The 20,822-nt window shown below is 41.2% G+C and overlaps 1 protein-coding gene across 4 annotated transcripts in view; it reads right to left on the bottom strand.

Moving 5' to 3' along the window:
- Fmn1 (formin 1) overlaps nucleotides 1–20,822 on the bottom strand; it is a 381,486-nt gene that overhangs the window by 8,423 nt on the left and 352,241 nt on the right. For all 4 annotated transcript variants that reach the window (XM_076929458.1, XM_076929459.1, XM_034494159.2 and 1 more), the window contains 3 exons: nucleotides 19,848–19,899; nucleotides 15,015–15,164; nucleotides 436–520 (listed from right to left, as the gene is read on the bottom strand). In XM_076929458.1, the coding sequence (XP_076785573.1) occupies nucleotides 436–520; nucleotides 15,015–15,164; nucleotides 19,848–19,899 (287 nt within the window). The remainder of the gene's footprint in view (nucleotides 1–435; nucleotides 521–15,014; nucleotides 15,165–19,847; nucleotides 19,900–20,822) is intronic.

Here is a 20,822-nt window from a genome sequence, read left to right as displayed (position 1 = left end):
TTGGGATTTTTGTCATCTGTTTGCCAGGTGACATTAGGCAGACTGTACAGTTTTTTTGCATCTCTTCTCTTTTAACAACCCTTTGGGGACATCCTGCCTCTTTCTTTAATGGGATGAATGATGGTGACTACTCAGGAACCTTTCAGGAGGAAGGTACGTGGAGATAAGAGGGAGAAACATGGAGATGCTTATGACAAGCGGCACAGTTTGCTTTATCACATGTGACCTCTGTTGAGTTTGCAGTGGAAACACATGGGACCATGTTTGCTCCTACATGTCTAGTTTTGTTTTTAAACCACATGGCATTAGGATGGGAGGAAGGCTACCAATACTTCATTTCCTTCCTGCATTTTGTCCTTTAAATTCACAGACTCTTGGGAGTGTACCCTAGTCATAATGAAAACTCTAGAGGTTACTGTGAAAAATGTGGCTTACCAGACTAGCAGTGGGATTGATTTTCTTTGTCTCCACTTTCTTCTCTGATGTCAGTTTGCTGACGGATGCCTGAGCCATTTTCAATCTGAAACAGAAATGGGGGTGGAAGGGGATGAAAGGACAGGAAGAGGAGGAGAAGAAGAAGAAAAGGGAAGGGGCTAAGTTAGACAGAAATTCTAATGCAAAGCTCAGTATTCTGAACACATAACCATGGGGATACATTCTGAAAAATGTATGATATTTGAATTTAATGTTAGGTAATCTTGTCACAGTGACACTTATCCAGTGAGTAGCTGTAAACTCCAATGGGAAAGCCCACAACAACAGCTAAAACATAAACCTATAGGGCACAGTATCATGCAGAATCCTGAATGTAACTGTAGCACACTGATAAGGATTGGCATATCTGAGCATATCAAAACAAAGAAAAAGCACATTGTAAATATTAACATACCTCCCCCTCTATATCCTTTTTATGTGGTCTGTTGTTGGCCAGAGGGACATTATGTGAACTGTAATGGTAGCCAGAAGCTTTGCCTAGCTTTCTGCTATTACATTAAACTCCAGTTCATCCTGATCCTGTGCTGAGCCACAGCTCAGTTTTCACTGGAGAGCCCACTAAGAGGACCAAGGGGAGGCTGTGCTTTTGTGAACAACACAGAAGTTTGGGATGAAGAGAATTCTATGTGCATAGGACACTGTTCACGTCGGGAGGTGGTGGCGCATGCCTTTAATCCCAGCACTTGGGAGGCAGAGGCAGGCAGATTTCTGAGTTCGAGGCCAGCCTGGTCTACAAACTGAGTTCCTGGACAGCCAGGACTACACAGAAACCCTGTCTCGAAAAACAAAACAAAACAAAACAAACAAACAAACAAACAAACAAAAGACACTGTTCAGTGTGCTTGGCCTATTATCTACACAGGAGATAATGCTGAGACAATTTTGGAAGATTAAAACTTTGAGAAAACATATGAACACTGTAAGTATCAAATTCATAAATTCACTGCAATGAAGTGAAAAGACAACCTAAAAAGTGGAAAGAAAAACCGTGAATCATATATCTGATGAGGATCCTTTGTCCAGAATATTTGTAAATATAAATATTATATTTATGAATACTTATAACTCAAACAAGAAGATCAATTATGATGCCTACCACAATTAATAAATATATTAATTAATATATTTAATTTAATATAAATACATATATTTACACAACAATCTCCGTACTTAAAGCTCAAGAAACATCAAGGGGGAGGGGGAAGAAAGATTGTAAGAGCCAGAGGGGGGGGAGAGGTGGAGAGCCTTTGAGGCTGCTTGGCAGGAATCTGACATTAGACTAGAACAAAGAAGTAATTTCAGGCAGGAATCTAAATTTTAGGCTAGAACAAGGAAGTAGGCTTCAGACAGGAAAATGACCTTGGGCTGGAAGAAGGAAGTAGGCTCAGATACTTGGGCATCCTGATAAGCCTTTAGAAATAGTGATCATGGTAGTGTTCATGTAATTGGGTTTAATGCCTTGCTTTTTTTTTTCTTTGACTATTTGTGTTTATTGTCTTGCTTGTTCCTTGACTATTTGCATCTGTTGTATTGTTAGACGCTCAACCTAGAACTGACTCTAATACAGTCATGTAATTAAAATGGTATAAAAGCATAAAAAAGGAGGGGAGATGGAATAGGGGGTTCTAGGGAGGGGAAATGGGGAAAGGGATGACATCTGTATTGTAAATAAATAAAATATTCAATAAAAAAACTAAAAAAAAAATTTCCATCATAGGTATAGTTTACTCATATCAAGCTCAACACATCCATTTACCTTAATTTCTAAGTTACTTACAGAATACTCTATGACCTTCCAAATCTAATTATGGCCTCCAGTGATTGTCCATTATGCTACAATGAATCTGATAATGAATTGTCATGTAATGTAAATGCCTACACTGGTCTTAATAAAGATTTTGTAAATTTATGTATATAAAAAAAAGAGCCAGAGGATCAGGGCATCCACTAATGAGATAGCTCTTCTAAAAAAACAGACAGACAGACAGACAGACATGAGGGCACAGTACAACTAAATAACATTGTTGATGTGGAAACAAAAGAAAGGTTGGCACATGGTTACCTCCATCAGTTGGCTCGACATACCAGCCAGTTCAGGCTAACCTTTCTTGTCTAGCTCATTCCCATGTAATCAAATGTCTTCCATTCTCATACTACTTGCTTAAGTGCCAAAGTCATGAACACTTCATCTCTCGTAGCCAGGAGTAATTTCTCTTTTCTCAATGGAAAAAGCAATTTGCACCTCTCTCGAGGTACTTAAGGCTTTTTATCTCAGAGCTGGGTGTCCTGTTTCTGTTTAGCCACTAGAACCATGTGAGGAAATCCACAGGCCTTCTGTGTACCAGGGAACCTGCGTATTTCAATACCTATCCTATGTCTGCACAAGTCAATTCTTAGCACATAGCTGAGGGGCTGAATGTCTATTTTAATCAGTTTAAAAGTTTAGTAAAGACTTATTCATAAACTTACTTTCTGCATCGACTTTTTGGGGGGAAAAATCCAAACATTTAAAAGTCCAGTTCTAGATACTGATTAGCTCCATGAATCCTAAATGTGTAAGAGAAAAGGTACTGCAGGCCACCTAACATGTGCCAACTTACATATGCATGCCAACTTACATATGCATGCCAACTTACACATGCATGCCAGGATCCCGGAAGGCACACATGGTATTTACCCATAAGGACTGATGTTAGAGGAGATATATAACTTTGTCCAGGTCAGGGGTTTTCTATCTCGCCCAGGAGGTAAAGACATTCTTTTCTTTTTTGCCTTTAACTGGAAACAGGCTGGCTAGACTATTCCTAGCTATACGGATGTTCCACCTCCTCCTCGATTCAACTGTTAGGAACTTGTTTTTCATTCTGATTGAGATGCAGGTTCTATTTCTTGTTTCTGGTCTAAACATTTACTTTAGAATACAATACAGTTGCTCACCATTGCTGGTAATTAAAAGAACCGAGATTTCACGTTAAGGGTTATATGCTGAGCCCTCCAAATATAATTTTAGATACAGGGGAAAGCATTCCAATGTGATTATGTTTGAGAAAGAAAAAAGTTGCAACTTCAGCACATAAATGCTTTAGCAAAATGTCTGGAAATCCTCCTATCCTTTCTTCTTCCTTTCTGTAATACATATGCTCCCTCAGGAGTCACTGAAGGCTCAAGCAAACTGAAATAGCAGCCAGTGTGTACTGAGGAAAAGCATACATGCAAGAAAGGACGCGTCTGATGCTGCTCCTGCCTAGGGAAACATAACCTTGGCTTCACAATGGAGCCACCTGGGTAACGAGTTAGAATATAGCCATTGAACATAAACGATATGGTGACACGTTAGATAGAAAAAACCAGCAACAGCATTTTGATATTATCTTTTTTAGGATTCTCTGAAGCAGAGATGGAATTGCCATTATGTTGAGAAAGATAAAATGTTTCAGTGGGCTTTGAGGATGTTATAGCTAGATGTCCCTCTTGGTCCTGCATCTATCTTCCATAGGCTAGATGTTAGACAGCTCTGTTCAATAGGCCCCGTGGCATTGGTTCAAGTCTTAGGACATCTTTCAGGTATCCACAAAGTACTCTCTTCAGTTTGCTGGATCAAGTGGTTTCTTCATGGTTGGAGGAAACTGAGCTAGTGTCTAGGCACAGTTCTAAATAAGTGACCTTCCACTGCTCCCGAGACCTACGGGGCCTGTGGGAACAGCTACCACTTTATCTTTCTTGACAGAATTCACTCACTAGGCATTTCTGAATTCTTAATGGTAGAACCACACAGAGCACATGATTAATAGTTATGAAAGTCAAGGAAGTAACTCTGCACTGTCATAAAGAAAAAAAAAAAAAGGATGCAATGCCTCACTCCTCAGTGGAAAAGGAGTCTTCACTGAACCAGCTGATGCGCGGACATATTTGATTAGTTTCTGTGTTACTTACAAAGGGAAGGAAGGTAAACTGGAAAAGGCCATGGAGGAGAATATGAAACAAAGCATAACTCCATCTCATTTGTCGCAGGCAGGTCAGTGGAGCCACACTTACACACACACTCTCTTTTAGCTCCATTCTTTTCTTGGAGTCTGAGCTTCACCTCTGACCACTATCCTCCTCCCTCTGCTCTCATGGCCCCCAGGTTCATCCCAGTAGCCTTCACGAGACGGAGCAGCGGGAACACAACGTTTAGATGACTTAGATGACTACTTACATATCAGGATTTCTCCCTTAAAAGTTATTCCGCGATGAATTAACCTATGATTTCTGCTTCCTGAAATGTGACATTTCCCCTATTCTGTGCCCAAGTAAGATATCTACTTACAACCTAAGATGTCCTCACACGGCCTGGATTTCAACAGCTACACAGACCAGCCACTTCGTAGCTCTTGAGGGTTATCACTTATAGTACCCAAACACACTTTGACTTGGAGTGATTAATTGCAGAACAAAGCCTGCTTCCGTTGGCAGAGCTTCTTGTCCAGGCCGCAGGGGAGTGGAAGTGGCGTGGGGCTAGACGTGCCCTGGAATGCATGATCAGTTAAAGCCAATCACTCTGCACTTGGTAGACATAACACCCTAGTCGACCCAGAGATGTAGGTGCAGAGTGAAAGGCACCAGCACCGTATTTCCTCTCCTGGGAGAGGCACTGGGAGGTGGCTTGGAAGTGAAGGAGGCTATGTCAAGTCTACAGAGCACATGGAAAGGGGCAGGCAGCCTCTGGAAGACAATCCCAATTCTGATACTGAAGACAGGCATGTGCTTGCAGATACTGACAACCGCACCTTTCGGGTTTGAAACCTCTACTGCCTACTGTGTCTCACCAAAGACTAGAATTGCACAGACTGTTTGTGCAGTGGCTGAAACAATTATATTAAAAAAAGGTGATGAGATTGTTCAGAGCAGAGAGCCTCCCTGGCGCCCCTCAGATCATACTACCTGAGTAGCCAGCCCCCTATTGAATATCTGCCCATGGCGGGAGCTGTCAGAAGTCCCACAAAGTGCTTTAGAAACATTCTGGCTGAATGAAGACTTACTTTGGGTTTCCATCAGTCTCTGCCAAGCTAGAGAAACAGAGTGTGGACAGACACTCTCTAAGGTCTTGCTTTGCGTGCCAAAGGAGTTTGAGATTTGGAACAGCAGTGGATCCCAAGAATTTTCACTGCCTTCTTTTATTTTTTTCTTACTTTTTTTTTTTTTTTTTTTTAAAACTAATTGAAAGTGATGCACTCGAAGAACAGAGTTGGGGATTATTTGACTCCAGTAATTTGTCTTTCTTGTTTTGGTCATGTCTTATCCCTTTGACACATCTACTAAGATTGTATATGTTTGACAAAAATGACGTATATGGGACTTATTTGAAGTATTCTACCAAGAAAACAAAAATAACTAAGATGTCTCACTTATCAGCCATAGACAGTTTTGCCATGGCCAAATAAATAGAGCAACAGGGTGTGTGTTCAGCGTTAACTGAGCATCTGCTGTATATAAGGAACTAGGAGGTGCCACAGAGAAAATAAAAATCACAAAGACTTTGCATTTAAATTCTTGGGCATACAATCACTTTAAGAAATAGAATTATTAGTACAAAACTGAATGAAAAATTAAGTGCCCAAGTTGAAATCCCCAGAATTTTGCAGGAAAGACTGAACTTCATGGAGGAAGTGGTCTGAAATCACTACATTAAAATTTCAGAATAGTCTCATTCCTGTGTACTACCTGAGACATAATGGTTATTTAAGCATGTGTTTGAGTTACTGTCATAATAGATATTTTTTAAAGTCTGTGTTTATGCACTCAACCTGAAATGAGACTATTAAAATACATGAAAAGGTGGGTGTATTGAACAAACAGAGAAGGTAGTATTTAATCAGCCTGAAACATGTTGACTCCACACTTTTGCAATGTGAGCCCTTCATGTGTCCTCACTCCCTCCTTTCTTAAGGAACAGAATTCATCTGTTACGTCAACATGTAGTTTTTATTTTTACCACACATTACAGAAAATCAAGGTTTGAGGAGACCTTCAAGATAACCTAAGTCTTGTCATTTCCAAACTTAGCTAAATAGCAAGTTCTGGGGTGGTGTTTCCAAAGGGTCATGTCTCATATGTTAAGGAAAGCAAAGTCAAGACATTTATCAAGTGTTCGTCAAGCGTAGAACATAGTCTGGAAACCACAGCCTTTGGGCACCTATCCCATTGGATCCTGACTCAGTAAATGCACTCTCATTTCTGCAATGCTTTTTGGTGATCCCAAGGGTCTCCCTAAATTAGGGTGCCACTGACCTCAAATATCCCCCCTACTGGCTTCTGTTCCCCCTTCAAATCTATTGAAGGTGGTCTTTTTGATAGATTAATGATGTTCCCAAAGCCAAATCCCTCTTTATTTCCACATTTTCCTGAGATAAGTTTCTTCTCCATAAATCACAAGGAATCTTTAATGCCCATTTAATAACATTTGACTGTATTATGAGGCTCTTTCCATGCAAATAAATAGGCATTGGGCTCTGAGCTGGGTAATTTGCCACCAAAGGCACAATAGAGAATGGGATCATATCCTGGAAGTCAGGGGAGGGGAAGATAAGCAACTAAACTATTAAGGTAATATGGGTTAAATGCTAAAAGGTGAGATGGGTGTTCTTGGTTGACAGCTTGACTGAGATTAACTAAAACCCAGGCTGTGGTATACATCTGAATCACATGAGGTGGGAAGGCCCATCCTAAATCCAGATCTTTTGAAGTAGGAAGATCCACCTTAGTTCTGGGCCACACCTTCTGGTAGCAGCCTATATAAAAGTCATGAAAGAAGGAAGCTCTGGTTCTCTGCCTGCTCACTTTCATTCACCAGCAAGTTCACTGGCATTAGCGCCTACCTCTTCAGAATTCCATCATATATTAAAGGCCACCTGAAACACTAAAGGCCTGGGTTAAACAACTACTGGACTTTTGGACTTTCTGTCGGAAGACAGCCATTGTTGGAATAGTAGGGCCATAGCCTGAAAGCCACACTAGTAAATACCATTTGTTTGTTTTGTATGTATATATGTATGTATGTATGTATGTATGTATGTATGTATCCTACCAGTTCTGTTTCTCTAAAGAATCCTGACTAATACAGATGTTAACAACAACAACAACAAAACCTGCAGTTACAGAAGAGAGGGAAAAAGCAATTCTACTTAGGGAAATTACAAAAGAGTTTTAAAAGAGCTGGTTTTGAAGGATAGCTATGTTTTGGTCAGCAGGAAGTAGCTGAGAACCATGAAGAGTAAGAAGGCAAGAAAGTCCAAGTATGAGAAGCAGCAGGATTGCTGCTGTAGGTGCGGGGGGTGGGGGGTGGGCGGGGTGGTGGTGGGGATGGGGTGGGCGGGCAAGGAGGCTATAGAGAAGGGGCTGAGGATTGAGTAGGTTCTAGGTTTTTACTCATCCTGGTTAGTTAAGAAACTGTAATCTGGCAGTTCACTTACTTTTCTGCTTTTATTTTGAAATAGCAATAAACCTTCCTTTGCAGGGTTGTAAGAACCCATAAAGTTAACGGACCAACCATGGCTACGCTTCCCTCCCATTATTTCATCAGCACTGGGAAACAGAGTATGTTCAAAGTTACGTGAATTGGACCCTAGGAGATGTCAAGGCAAATGGAACGACCTTGTGGCAGGAAAATAATTAGGATGATGAATTTCTAATGTGGGCAGAGCTTCCATAGATATGAGGTAAAGGTGGCACTTCTGTGGATAGGAGGTGAAGACCAGTAACTACAGGGTAGGCAAACCGGAAAGGATCAGAAAGAGATGGAGAAACTGTCTTGGAGTTCTGACAATAAAGTGGATTTCCAGCTTGCTGGGTAGTGCCAAGACAAGGATTCTGTTGTGACTGAAAATTGGGCAAGCTGTGAGAGGTAGGCCTCAATTGAGAAGGAATAATCTCTGGTTGGGACATAGTGATTTATTTGCAGAAGAAAGCTGGGCATCCTCTTGATTATGCAATAGGAGATTCAGGCCTAAGCCTTAGAAAATACGTCCATTCTGGGTAGGAAGATTTAGGAGGCCAAGGCAGAAGTGAAGGGCAAAACTGTGTATTTTGGGGGATGGCACAGGATGGAGGAATCACAAAGAGAATGACACAGAGACCTGAAACTGGGGAAGCCTTCATGCTTAGGGATGGGAGGAAAAAGAGACCTGACATAAAATGAGAACAGACAGGCCTTTCTTATGAGAAAGGAAGTGCTATTGTCAAAAAGAATTGGTTAACTCCAATGATGGAGTTAACCATTGACTCTACAAGTGGGAAATGTGGCTGAGTCTGCCAGTGGTTTTATCATACAGTCTTCCTGACGTGGTAAGTAACATAGCTCATGGCACTTTAGCTGGGTGCAAGGCTCCCAGGTGAGGCTGCATTTCTTGGTCTCCCTTGTATTTGTCCATGAGAATCAGTTCAACCCAATGGGCCAAGAATGAAACAGGTATACACACCTTCCATTTCATGCTACTAAAAGGCAGGCTCCCCTCCCCCACCACACCTATTAGCAAAGGCAGACACAACATGAGCCATCTTGAATTTTGTGAGTAAAGACAACCCCTTAAGGATTTTAGCTACAAAGGAAGGAAGCTATGCCCTCAATAGTGAAACTCCTTTTATCCAGGTCACTAGACAAGTGGAAAATTAATTATTTTCTTCAAGTAACAGTTATTTTATTTTGGTCTTTGTTATGGGGGTGAGAGCTTTATTTTTATTAAGACATAAAAAGTAATACTGGTAAATAAATGAATAAGCAACTATCAAAATTAGAAAGGAAAGGAGAAGAAATGAACTGACAGTATCCAGGAGAAAGAAAGCCAGAAGATTTTATTGGAAAAAAAATCAGTGATAGGGGCTGGAGAGACGTCTCAGGAGTTAAGAGCACTTGCCTCTCTTCCACAGGTCACAGGTTTAGATCCCACTCGCCACAAGGGATGTTCATAATCCCCTGTTAACTGCAGCTCCTGGGGATACAATGCTCTCTTCTGGCTCCATGGACACTGCATGCAGACGCATATGTGCATTTGCACACATGTACGCATGCTTAAAATTTCAGTCTTATTCTTCTCATGGTGTTTTAGTCTATCCCATATTCACGGCAAACCCACCCTTTCAGATGTGAGCCTCAGCCTTTAATGGCTGAGCCATCTATCTAACCCATGTGACATATTTTTAATTTAAAATTAAATTTTAATTTAAAGGATTAAATTTATTGCAGGTGAGAGAAGAAGATTTTCTTTTTTTCCTCTTCTTTCTTGTTTATGACAATCCTGTGTTTCAGTTAGGTTCACAAGAGCACCTTACTGTTTGTGTACTTACACAGAGCTGTTTTCAACCATGACAGGGAAATTCAAGTTAGAGGTTTGATCATTTGTATTTTAAAGGGATTTCTTCAAATGCTGAAGCATTTTCCTGGCCAGGTGTATACAACCCTACGTAGCAGAAGGCTAGGGGAAAGGATAATGGCTTCTTACAGGTAACTGGAATGATTATGTACATGTGTCAGTAAGAAGGCAAAAAATTGAATAAAAATTCTGGTCACCTCAACTTCTTCCGGAAAAAAACTTTACCATGTAAAAATATAGACTCTTGCAGTACTGTACTACAGTCAATGGGTCATAGTGGGAGGAGGGGTGACCTTGTTCAGTTCTTGGTCCTAAGGCTACATGACCAGCAGGGATCTCTGGGAACAGCTTTCGGGATCACAGAACCCAGCCTGGATCTATCTGTTGTCAAGGCTGTGGCAGTTGCATAACTAACCATAATAGCTTCGAGGGATACACTCAACCCAAAACCCTGTTGGTCTTCAGCTGGAGCTAAGAAAATAAGGCAAGTAGCTTTCTGTTCTCCCATGGTGTAAACTATCGCTATGCATATAATGAAATATCTTATTTGCATTTGCCCATAACCATTTACGAAAATTCTTGTTCACTCCTCACTGGCCCATTATGGGCTTTTTAAATGGCACTTTTCAAGTTTGTCTTGGCTCGGGGTGAAGCATTTGCATGGACATTATTCCTGGAGTCCTGGCTCCCCTGGGTCATATTCACCTTCTGCTAATCCATAGCTCACTGTGTGGTTTGTGTGCATGGGTGGGCAGATGTGGGGAAAGTCTGAAGAGATCCTAACTGGTGAAATGTTTTAGAAGCATGGATCTATGGAGCAGACAATTAAACAATTAAAGAAAATGCAGAAAATTTTAGGATACCGTCTTGCAGTTGTTTATGCATGTGATTGGATAATATCTGGATTTAATAGATGAAAAAGGTATGTACTAAAAATTCATGAAGTGACTTAATATTAAGAGATTCATATGCAAAAAGTATATGAAGAGGTAAAACCAATGCAAAGTTGCCAATGAGTATGAAATACAGTACTGGTGAGCTGTAGCATCCTGCTAAACATCATGCTACAGAGACGAGAGCACAGAAAACACTTCTGTGTGTATGTCCTTGATTTAAAAAAATGAGCCCTTCAAGATGAATATTAGAATTGTATTAATAACCACAAAACTGGGAGAGTGATACTGTGCATGCCTGTCAAAGCCTGGAGGGCAGTGACAATTCCTCTTGCCCCAAATCTTTTCCCAATCATGGATCAGATGTTTGGTTCGAAACAATTTCCAGTATCATCCTTAGTAATCTCAAACAAAAGTGAGGTTCGTTATCTCAGAATTGCACTGGTTTTAGAATATCAGAAAAGTTGTTTCCAGAATCATAATGATTGCAAGCTACAAGAGATCAGAGTTAACCTCTAGTTCCTGCTCCATCCCAATACTCACGTTTGATTGGTTCCCTGTGCAGTGAGCATCTGGCCTAAAGTTGCACAGCAAATTAATGGCAAAGCGAAGGGAGACATTTTGAGATCTGATCTCTGTCTAGAGGTCCCTTTCATACTACTGAGCACTGTTCGTACTCTGAAGGGATAGGAGAAGGAACCAGAAGACTTCACTGGGGGGGGGGATGGGGGGGATTAGTGTCACCACTGGAGGCCACACAATGATAGAGAGGGAACCTTCTGGATTTGTGCTTAGACATGGGAACATGCTCTTTTGCCTAATACTGGCTTAAACGTTGAAGAAAATTTAAAGCCATTAATATATGACTACGTAGTAAATTGCTTTTCTAATGGCACAGTTAATATGAGGATAAACCATGTCCCCAGGAAATCCTCTCTCCTCTTACTCACAGGGTTTAGTTTACTAGTTTAATGGCATAGCAACATTGAACATTTTAATACAACCTTTAGAGAGTACTCTAGCTTTATGAGGGGAAGTTGCTAGCTTGCTATGGAGGCACGTGGGTCTAAGTGTTATACTAGCCTAATGCATATTCATGAAATCTGCACTAAGCAGAAAAGTAAGTAGATATTCTCTGTTACCTAAAAATTAACCTCAAGTGACTTAAAGCAGTCCAATACTTTCATTTCTATTGGAAGTGGGGTTTAAACAAACAACATTTACCTTTGGGTTTTTCTCTTTGAAAACGCTATTATTGATTACTTTTTTCAAGTAACTTCTTGGGTTTCAATTGGACTGCAGACACATTTAAAAATCGTGTGATCTTAATTTCTTGTGATGAGATAGCAAACCACATTCTCCCCAACAGTTACATGATTTCAGCCTTTCATTTTTGGCTATGGATTTTATTTGTTAGAATGCTTTTGAAGAATTCTGGTGAATGATGTTACATTGCCTCATGGCATTTAGTGTTAATTTAATATGTTTCTGGGAAAGTTGTAATTAAAAATATAAATATCAAATATTAAATAAGCGTCAAAGTAGAGCAATTGTATTATTTCTAATTTCGTCATAACAAGTCAACTTATGTTACTATGCTTATTTTACACTAATGAATAATGCCACTTAAGAGCCTAAAAGCTGAACTCCTTATCATGAAGAAAAAAAAAAAAACCTGCATAGGAAGATCCTGGATAATCAATTTAATTGGTTGAGTGGATGTGCTAAGATGTTTTTAATGGTGGGGTTTTCTAAGCATGTTGCTTCCAAAAATCTTTCCCAAACTTAAAGTTCAGAGATGCTTTAGGCTAACACTTCACTGGTGATCCATCTCCCCAGAGCATAGCTGCAATGAAGAGACCCCGGAAACTGCTAAATGATCAGTGAAGGCTTTTGGGAAGTCATGACCCTGGGGAGGTGCTGGTTTACAGAGTGTGAAGCAAGCAATTCCCCAGCTGTACCCAGGAAGCAATGCTGTGAACGTGCACGCTGGGAATCAGAGAAAAGGTCACTCTGAAAGATGACTGGGCGGCACCTCAGCAGACCCATAGATAGTTTGGTCTAACTTCTGTGAGTGTGGGGGCAGGTGTGATACAGTTTGGAATGCAGTTCAAGATTTCTACAGATTTTTTTTTTAACAAAAAGCAATTAATTACCCTCTCTGCTTTTGTTTCTTTGTTCTGGACCAATTTGTGGGCTTCAGAGACAACTCATTAAGAATTACCCTCAAATTCTGAGAAGAAAAATCCCCAAACAAAGGCTGTATGTATGTTCAGAACTCCCTGAAGCCTAGCAGCCTGGTGAGGGTGTGGAGATGGAGTGGCCTGGCAATGAACCAGAAGTCCCCATTAGATCAAAAACAGGAGCTTCACCCTTCTAGGCTCAAGAAGACTTTACTCTATGGAAGTTAATTTAGGTTACATTACCACAGGTGAGAATGCAGACTTGGGTACATTTCTAAGGATCGTGTTTTCCCCCATACGCTCAACAAGCTACTTTCTCAATGACTCTTAATTTTTAAATCCTTAATGACTAGCTGTTCATATTTGTTGTAAGACTTCTTTGTGCACTCTCTGTACATAAGCATTATGGTCCAGTTGGATTAACTGTCCAGGGCAATACTTCAAATGCTATGTCTGTCTTTGTGTTGCAACCAGTGGAGTCCTCTCTACCCACTGGGACATACAGTGATGTGTCAACCATAGTCACCTTGCTGTGTTGAATATCATCTGACTCTGCTTCACTTTATCTGCATCGTGAGTTCTCGGCTTTTAAACATTTAAAATTTCTTTCTTTTTCAGATGGAGTCTCAATACAAACTCAGGTTGCCCTCAAAATGCACAGTCCTCTTGCCTCAGCCTCCTGTGGACTAGGATTATAGACACAGACCTCCACACATTGCTTGAACATACAGAGTCTACATTTTCTTGTTTCTAAAGAGGTAATGCTGGGATGATGGGATGATGAACAGATAATTTTTTTTTTTTATTTTTTAAAGGCAGGGTCCCATGCTGTACCCCAGGCTTGTCTGTAATTCACTTTGTATTCTAGGCTGGCCTTGAGTTCACGGCCATTTCCTTCTCTAGACTTCTAGGTGTGAGAGAACTGTGGGTATGATCATTCACACCCAGCCTCACACGATAAAGAAGTTTTAACTTATTTTAGAAAAAACGGGGTTGGGTTCTTTCTTAAAAAAAAAAAAAACTTGAGAAAACATTTAGAGATTTAAAAATATTAAATCAAAATCTCTAAATTTCATCTTGAGAAGAGCAGCCTAACATATGTTAGTATACATTGTCTTCATATATAAAACCCCACAAATATAGCAGTTTTTGCAAATTAGAGAACAAGTATATTAATTGTGGAGCTTTATGTCTCAATGTTTATGGCAGTGAATAGTCTCTTTCACTTTGACTTTTTAGAACCTTTTGTTTCTTTCTCTATCCTCTTGAATCACAACAGTCTCATACCTGTTCCCCAGGAGTTAGAGATAAGACCTGTTTAAAGTTTCAATTCATGACACCCTTTATGGATTCATCGAAGCCTCAAAGGCCACAGTTAAACAGAAATGTTTTCTTTCTGAAAAATGGGGATAAAGTCTCTCTCCCTCTCTCTCTCTCTCTCTCTCTCTCTCTCTCTCTCTCTCTCTCTCTCTCTCTCTCTCTCTCTCCACACACACACACACACACACACACACACACACACACAGTGCCTATGTTCATAGTTGACTTTTTTCTTTTACCCCTCAACTAATAAAATCAAGAGGCTGCAGGGCGGCCAGCGGCACAGTTTGATGTCCTCAGCAGGATACAGGGAGTCAGAAGTGCCGCTGTAAATCCAGCGTGGGGCTTCAACACTGTGTGAAGTGTGGCCCGAGCTGAGGAGAGTTCCCTTTGATGCAAATGCAGTATATTAATGGGAAAAAGCATTCACTTTTATTTGTCTGTACTGTCTGCCACAGCAAGGCTGCCTCATTTAGCTTGGGCCGACATGAAAATACACAGAGAAGCAATCTGTTGCAAATTAGCACAGCTCGCCTTTCATTTACTAGCTAGTAATTGGAAGGGGTTAAGAGAATGGAGCTTTATCAGATCATGGGAGCATATCTTGCCCACGGGGACTGCAAGTTTTTCCTGAATTTCTCTGGGAACTCTGAGACAAGAATCCTTCCTAGATGTTGCATTGATGCAAAAGAAAGGACCGACAGCTGTGCGCCAGGCACACTTCGTGGGCCTTGCAGAGCTTGCTCAGGAGGCATCCGTGCCTCATCCAGCCTTACCTTTCTTTAGATATGTTCTTATTCTCCCGCTTCCAAATGGTCTTGAAGTCGCTGCAGAACTCAAACCACACCATAAACACATAGCTGGGGGTGACCTCCTTCTCTCCAGTCTTTGGCTTCATTCCAAAATATCCCACTGTTGTTTCAAAACTGCAGAAGGTAGGGGGAAACATGGAAGGAATAAGTTACTGTCAACACTAAAATCCATTAGGATGCTGAGAAGGGACACTGTGGGCAGCTTCCCACATGTCTGTTCCCCAACACAGGAGTCAGGGCTTACAGTTACTGGAGATTACTCAAAACCTTGGGAAGTCTAAATACAGTTGCCAATAGATTCATCATGACTGGGAAAGCTACTGGGCACATCTTATCTGTGTGAACTGAAGAACAGCACAATTCCAGAGGTTATGTAACTTAAGCTTAAGTTTGTTCTCATTTTAAAGTGCAAGTCAATTTCTCTGATCTTTGCTCTGTATTTAATGACTACATGTCAGTCCATGACATATTGACTGTCCCAATAATAGAAGCCAGTTAGATGGTCAATTGAGAACACGAAAAATCGGGACACCTTTGTCCTCTCTGCGTTGGCTCTATCATTTGGCGTCTTACTCTGATTATTTCAAGAAAAACTAAGAAATTTACACCGTATGGCCTTTAACTCAACCATGATGGAAGAATATAAACCACCAACATACAATGAATATATATATATATATATATATATATTAAAATGATAAAAAAAAAAAGAGACATCCTTGTGAGCGTAACAAGGGTTTGAAAAACAATCTCCAATCAGCTTAGAAAGGAGCTCAGGTTCTTCTAAGATAATGCCGTGACCTGCCCTGTGAAGGCACACTGCCCACTCGCCTGCCTGGGCCTCCCAAGCAGCCCTTCATGGAGGCACTGGCTTGGCAGCAATTTATAGCTCTGAATTGAGTCTTTCTCCCCTCGCCCTCACCCACCCCAAGCTTCACAGGCTCATTTGCCAAGAGCAAGAACTCTTAAACAGCCCCCTTTCAAGGGTGTTGGAAACTAATCAAAGCAGGAATGGCCAGCCAGGTTTATTACTCAATGCTCTATCATCTGCTCAGGCATGGTGTTTTTGTGGCCATCCTGAATACTGAGTTTCTAATGGGACTCTATTTGGTGGTGATTGTAAAACCCCGAAGCCCTGTGACTATTATGGAGCATACTTTCATCTCCTCCTCGGTTATTGGGCAATATGTATCTCATAAGGTTTTATCACATTTCACAGATGAACTGTTAATTGATTCCATGGCTACGATTAGGTGAGATCCAAGCTGGGGCTGCTGCTCCAAGTCTCATAAATTCTGTATGCTTCTGTAAATAACAAATCTGTTTTTAATGCAAATTAAAACTACTGGCCAGGGAATTTGGCTCCTAGTTATTAAAAGACTACAAGTGTTTAAGTGGAGAGAGGCAATGATGGCGGCAGTAATCTCTGAAGGATTTTCTAGTAATTCCAAATGCACATATTTTGAAGCAAAACCAGTAATCAAAGAAAGTAGTGAAGTCTATTCTCTCTGTACAGCTGTCAAAATACTGACAAAATCAAATGAGTGTTCTATGTCATATACCCTTGTGTCATTCACCATGGAATTTACGTTAATTGTAATATGAGGATATACAGGCACTTATACAATCAATAGAGGCAGACCGTGGATTTCTTACTGAGGAACTGAGTTTGGAACTAGTGTTGCCAGGCAGGTTAACATTTCCAATATTCTCATTCTACTCTACAGATGAGACAATGGAATTCTGGGAAGGCTGAATGACCTCATGCACTGTCAGAGCTGGGTCTCCATTCAGTTCCTGGCCCCCTGTGAAATGCATGTCCCGCTCTCCCCTTCGGTTGCTTATGGACACCGACACAGGCACCTCCCACACAGAGCACTCACTTCTTCCCAACCTCCTTCAGACTCATGTGTCATACATGAGCATGGGTCATACCAGGAGAGCACACCACCATTTTTCCTCTTCTTTCCTTCTGTCCACTTTCTAAACATGGGCTTGTATGTACAGTGACACAGAGAGGAAATATTTCCCTTTGTATCCAGAGGACACATTATCTTTCTATTTCATAAGAGGGTGCAGTGTTGAGCACACATGACTAATTGCCATGATTCCTCCATCGCCTGAACACCTCTGCATTATCTGGAACCCACATTTGGACACTCTAGACAAACTGGTGTCAAGTTAGAAGTGACAGAGATGCTGATATTTATCAAAAATATGTCAGTGGTCTGGGGGTTTCTCTTTCCAAAACTCTGCCCTCCCAGTCTCTTGCCCTGTGTGTGTGTGCTCAAAAGTTTGGATTTGGGAGGCCTTGCTCACCTCTGTCAGAGAGGTCGAGAATGAAAAGACACACTGAATTTCAGCATGTTTCCCCTAAATGACTGTTCAGAAGAAGTAAGTTGAGTTCAGGGTCTGCTTTGATGATAGCATAGCAATGCTGACAGATATAGCCACTCTGAGGAGGTGCCTGCCTCATTTGACCCCAGTGATTCCTTTCTATTGAAGAAAAGGCTCAGTGCTACACTGTGAACTCACCACTGTCTGATAATGTCCAGACTACTGCCCTCTCCAGCCAAAATGTTCTTCACAGAAACCCAGTTTTGGTTCACAGAACAGTGCACCAAAGACTTGAAATTTGGACAAGAAAAATCACTAATATTTAATTGCCAGGGGGACTCTTCTCCAACAAACAGCAGACAAAGGATGCCGCATGCTTCTTGAAGTGTCCAAGTCTCAGAACTGAACTCCCAAATAGCATTCAACTTTAAAAAAAAAGATTAATTTCTAATCATATGTTTTGTTTTATACCAACATTTTAATCTTACTTTAAAGTGGTCTCCAACTCTACTCTGTTACATTTCCTCGTCTGATCTACATCCTTTTAATTTGGCCAAACTTTTTTTTTTTTAAAGACAGATGACGAAGAGCCCAGAGCCAAAAAGCAAAGTGCTCTACTCTTGGTGTGGAGATGCCAGAGCAGAACACTTCCCCTTACTGTTTTCTCATGTGTGCCTTCAGAAACTGCTTAGGGGAAGCAAATAGCCCTTAGCCTCAGAGTAAATTGTTTCTCTTGAGAATAAAACATAGGAATTTACTAAGTCTCACACGAATATTGCAACACTGACCACAACCTCCTTAAAGAGGACAAGCAAACAACCGTGGTTTCTACATTAAAGATGAGATCTGACATATTTCAAGTATGACCTGAAAGCTAGACTACCTTCACCACAAAGCCACGGAAAATGCTGACAACCCAAAGTTATGACTCTCTTAGCATGTCTAATGTGCAGCAGCAGCCTGGGCCTCGCCAACGTGAGCCCCTTGCCCTTCAGCAAAAGTCTTGAAAAGGGATTAGAAGCTTGATGTGCACCCCGGAAGCCGAACTGCGGCTTGGCCTGATACCAGCCTGCCCTTGTTGATGGTCTCCTCTCTGAGGGCTGAGTGTCTCTGACACTAATTTTACACACCAAGGAAAGAAAGCATAATGTAAGGGTAAGTCCAACTGAGGGGAGCCAAAATCTTAAAGCACAAGCGTGTAATTGTCTGAGTTTTTGACAATTATGATCGGATGCTGCTCATGACTGGAGAACATGTCTGCACTTAGGAAACTCCAAGACTGGCCCTTCATCTTGCTTTCATCGGCATCTTAATTTTGTTGGCAGATTAGGGCAGGAAGCAGGACTCAGCGCTGGCACCTGTCTCTGGGTTGTTAGAAGTCTCCAGAAATGAGGTGAGAGTGAAGGAAAAGGACTCATTCCTCTTTCAAGCGTTCTTACTTAGGTTCATCGCTGTGAAATAATTCTCAGCTATTTTGTAAAGCCTATTTTTTCCCCCTTAGATGCTATTTCCTAGTGCAATGCCCTCATTTAATTACTTGGAACTAAATTACCGTCACATGTATCTCAGTCTTCTCTTCTGAAGGACCATGCCCCCTTGCACCTTTCTAGAGGGAAGGTACACCCAAGGGACTGGCATGGTGAACTAAAAAAAATATCTTCCACTTAGAGATTCAAACAGATGGATTCTGGGTTCCACCAGATGAGGTGATAGCTACACTGAGAAAGCCTACTGAGAGAGAGGTCAGGAAGAGGGGCTAGGCTCAAAGGAAGAACTCTAGGGTCTCTTCTGACTTCTGGTTCTGGTCGGAGTGTCGGTATGCAGAAGGTAGTCCCTTTTTCCTTCTGTCCCTTGTCTATAAAAGCCTCTAGGATCTGAGCAAAGAAATTGAAATAACTCTTCTTGTTGTTTATTCAATTGGCCTAACCTAAAGTTACGATACTGAAAGAAAGCAGCTCTCTTTCTAACTTCCATGAGCCAGTTCAGGAGCCGAGTTGGGAGGAGAGGCAAGCGGATGGAATGGCATCATAGTACATATGATGGCGAGGGGGTCTCATATGGCTTACTGTTCACAGAGGTCTCAACAGACAGGAGCAAAGCACTGGCTGTCCAAACACAGTGCACATGAGATAAGTTAGTCATAAAAGTTCAAATGCTACAAGGCTCCATAAGGAGGCAGGAAGTACAAGAGTGACTGTCCAGGCCTTGTGAGGGAAAGGGGATGAGAGAAGAGCTGTGTGAGGGGGGTCTGGGAGGGGAGCAACTGTGAATGATCATGAGGTAAAGTGAATACATACATAAATGGGGGGGACCTCTGGGTCTGTCGCTTACTCCTGAGGACAGTTTCAGATTGAGTTCTAGAGACTGATGGTTGCACAGCAATGGGAATATTTCCTACCATAATAAAAAGAGAGGATGCCTAGTCTGAGAAAGAACGGAGACCAACTCACAGCCGCTTACCTTTTCTGTGCATTCTCCAAGTGACTCTCTTCCATCCTGTGCTCTTTTTTGGCTGTGAAAGAGAAAAAAAAGTATGCTTTAAACCATTTTTTTAACATAATATTTCTTGTGTAATCATATAGCTTCTATCACACCCACTCATCACTACAGGAATTCAAGAGTGCATTCGTGTCACATGCCTCAAGACCAGATCCATTCTAAGACACTGCCTTCTTCAACATGGCTATAGCTAACCGTTGCCAAATAATTCTGTTTTGTCTGGGACACTCTTGAGAAGGAAAGGGAATGATAACCATTATGTCTGGAAAACTATATGAATTAAGAAAGTCCTGATGGGTGTGCTTGCTAGAGCTATAGCCGCCTCCCCATGGTCCTTAGCATGTGCCCAATGTATTCTCTCTCACCCCAAACATGATACAGCAGTGTCCACAGCAGCTCTGCTGGAATTCAAGAACAAGAATAAGAATCCTAGCATAGCCTCCCTCCCCACCCCCCGCCCACAAGTGAATGTCAGTGTGGGGTAAACCTACTAAGGTTTTTCTGAGGTCAACATTTTGTAAATGCATTGGGAAAGAAAGTATGTAAGATCACTGTAGAAACTAATGACACTGAGATATAATTATGAATCCACAGATGAAGAGGCTATGCCCTGTGATTATTTAATAAGAAGTTTTTGTTTTGAGTGTCTTCTAAAATTTTCCAATTCGGAGACAGTATCATCATGTATGAAAACAACACCCGTACTTTTAAAATACCCAGGAAAAAATATAAATAGACCACAGTATAACCCATGGGAGACCTATGATAACTTTAAATGAATAAACAAAGGTAATCATATCTATCTCTTTTGAGATACTCCATGAAGGGTATTAAAGGATATATAATATTTGCATTGATAAAACCTGGATCAGCCTTGGGGGCTCCCAGAGACTCAACCACCAACCAAAGAACATATATGGTCTTGAGCTAATACCC

This window comes from Arvicanthis niloticus, chromosome 2 (genome assembly GCF_011762505.2).
Source record: "Arvicanthis niloticus isolate mArvNil1 chromosome 2, mArvNil1.pat.X, whole genome shotgun sequence".
Lineage (NCBI taxonomy): Eukaryota > Metazoa > Chordata > Mammalia > Rodentia > Muridae > Arvicanthis > Arvicanthis niloticus.
This window is presented reverse-complemented; position numbering and strand designations above follow the sequence as displayed.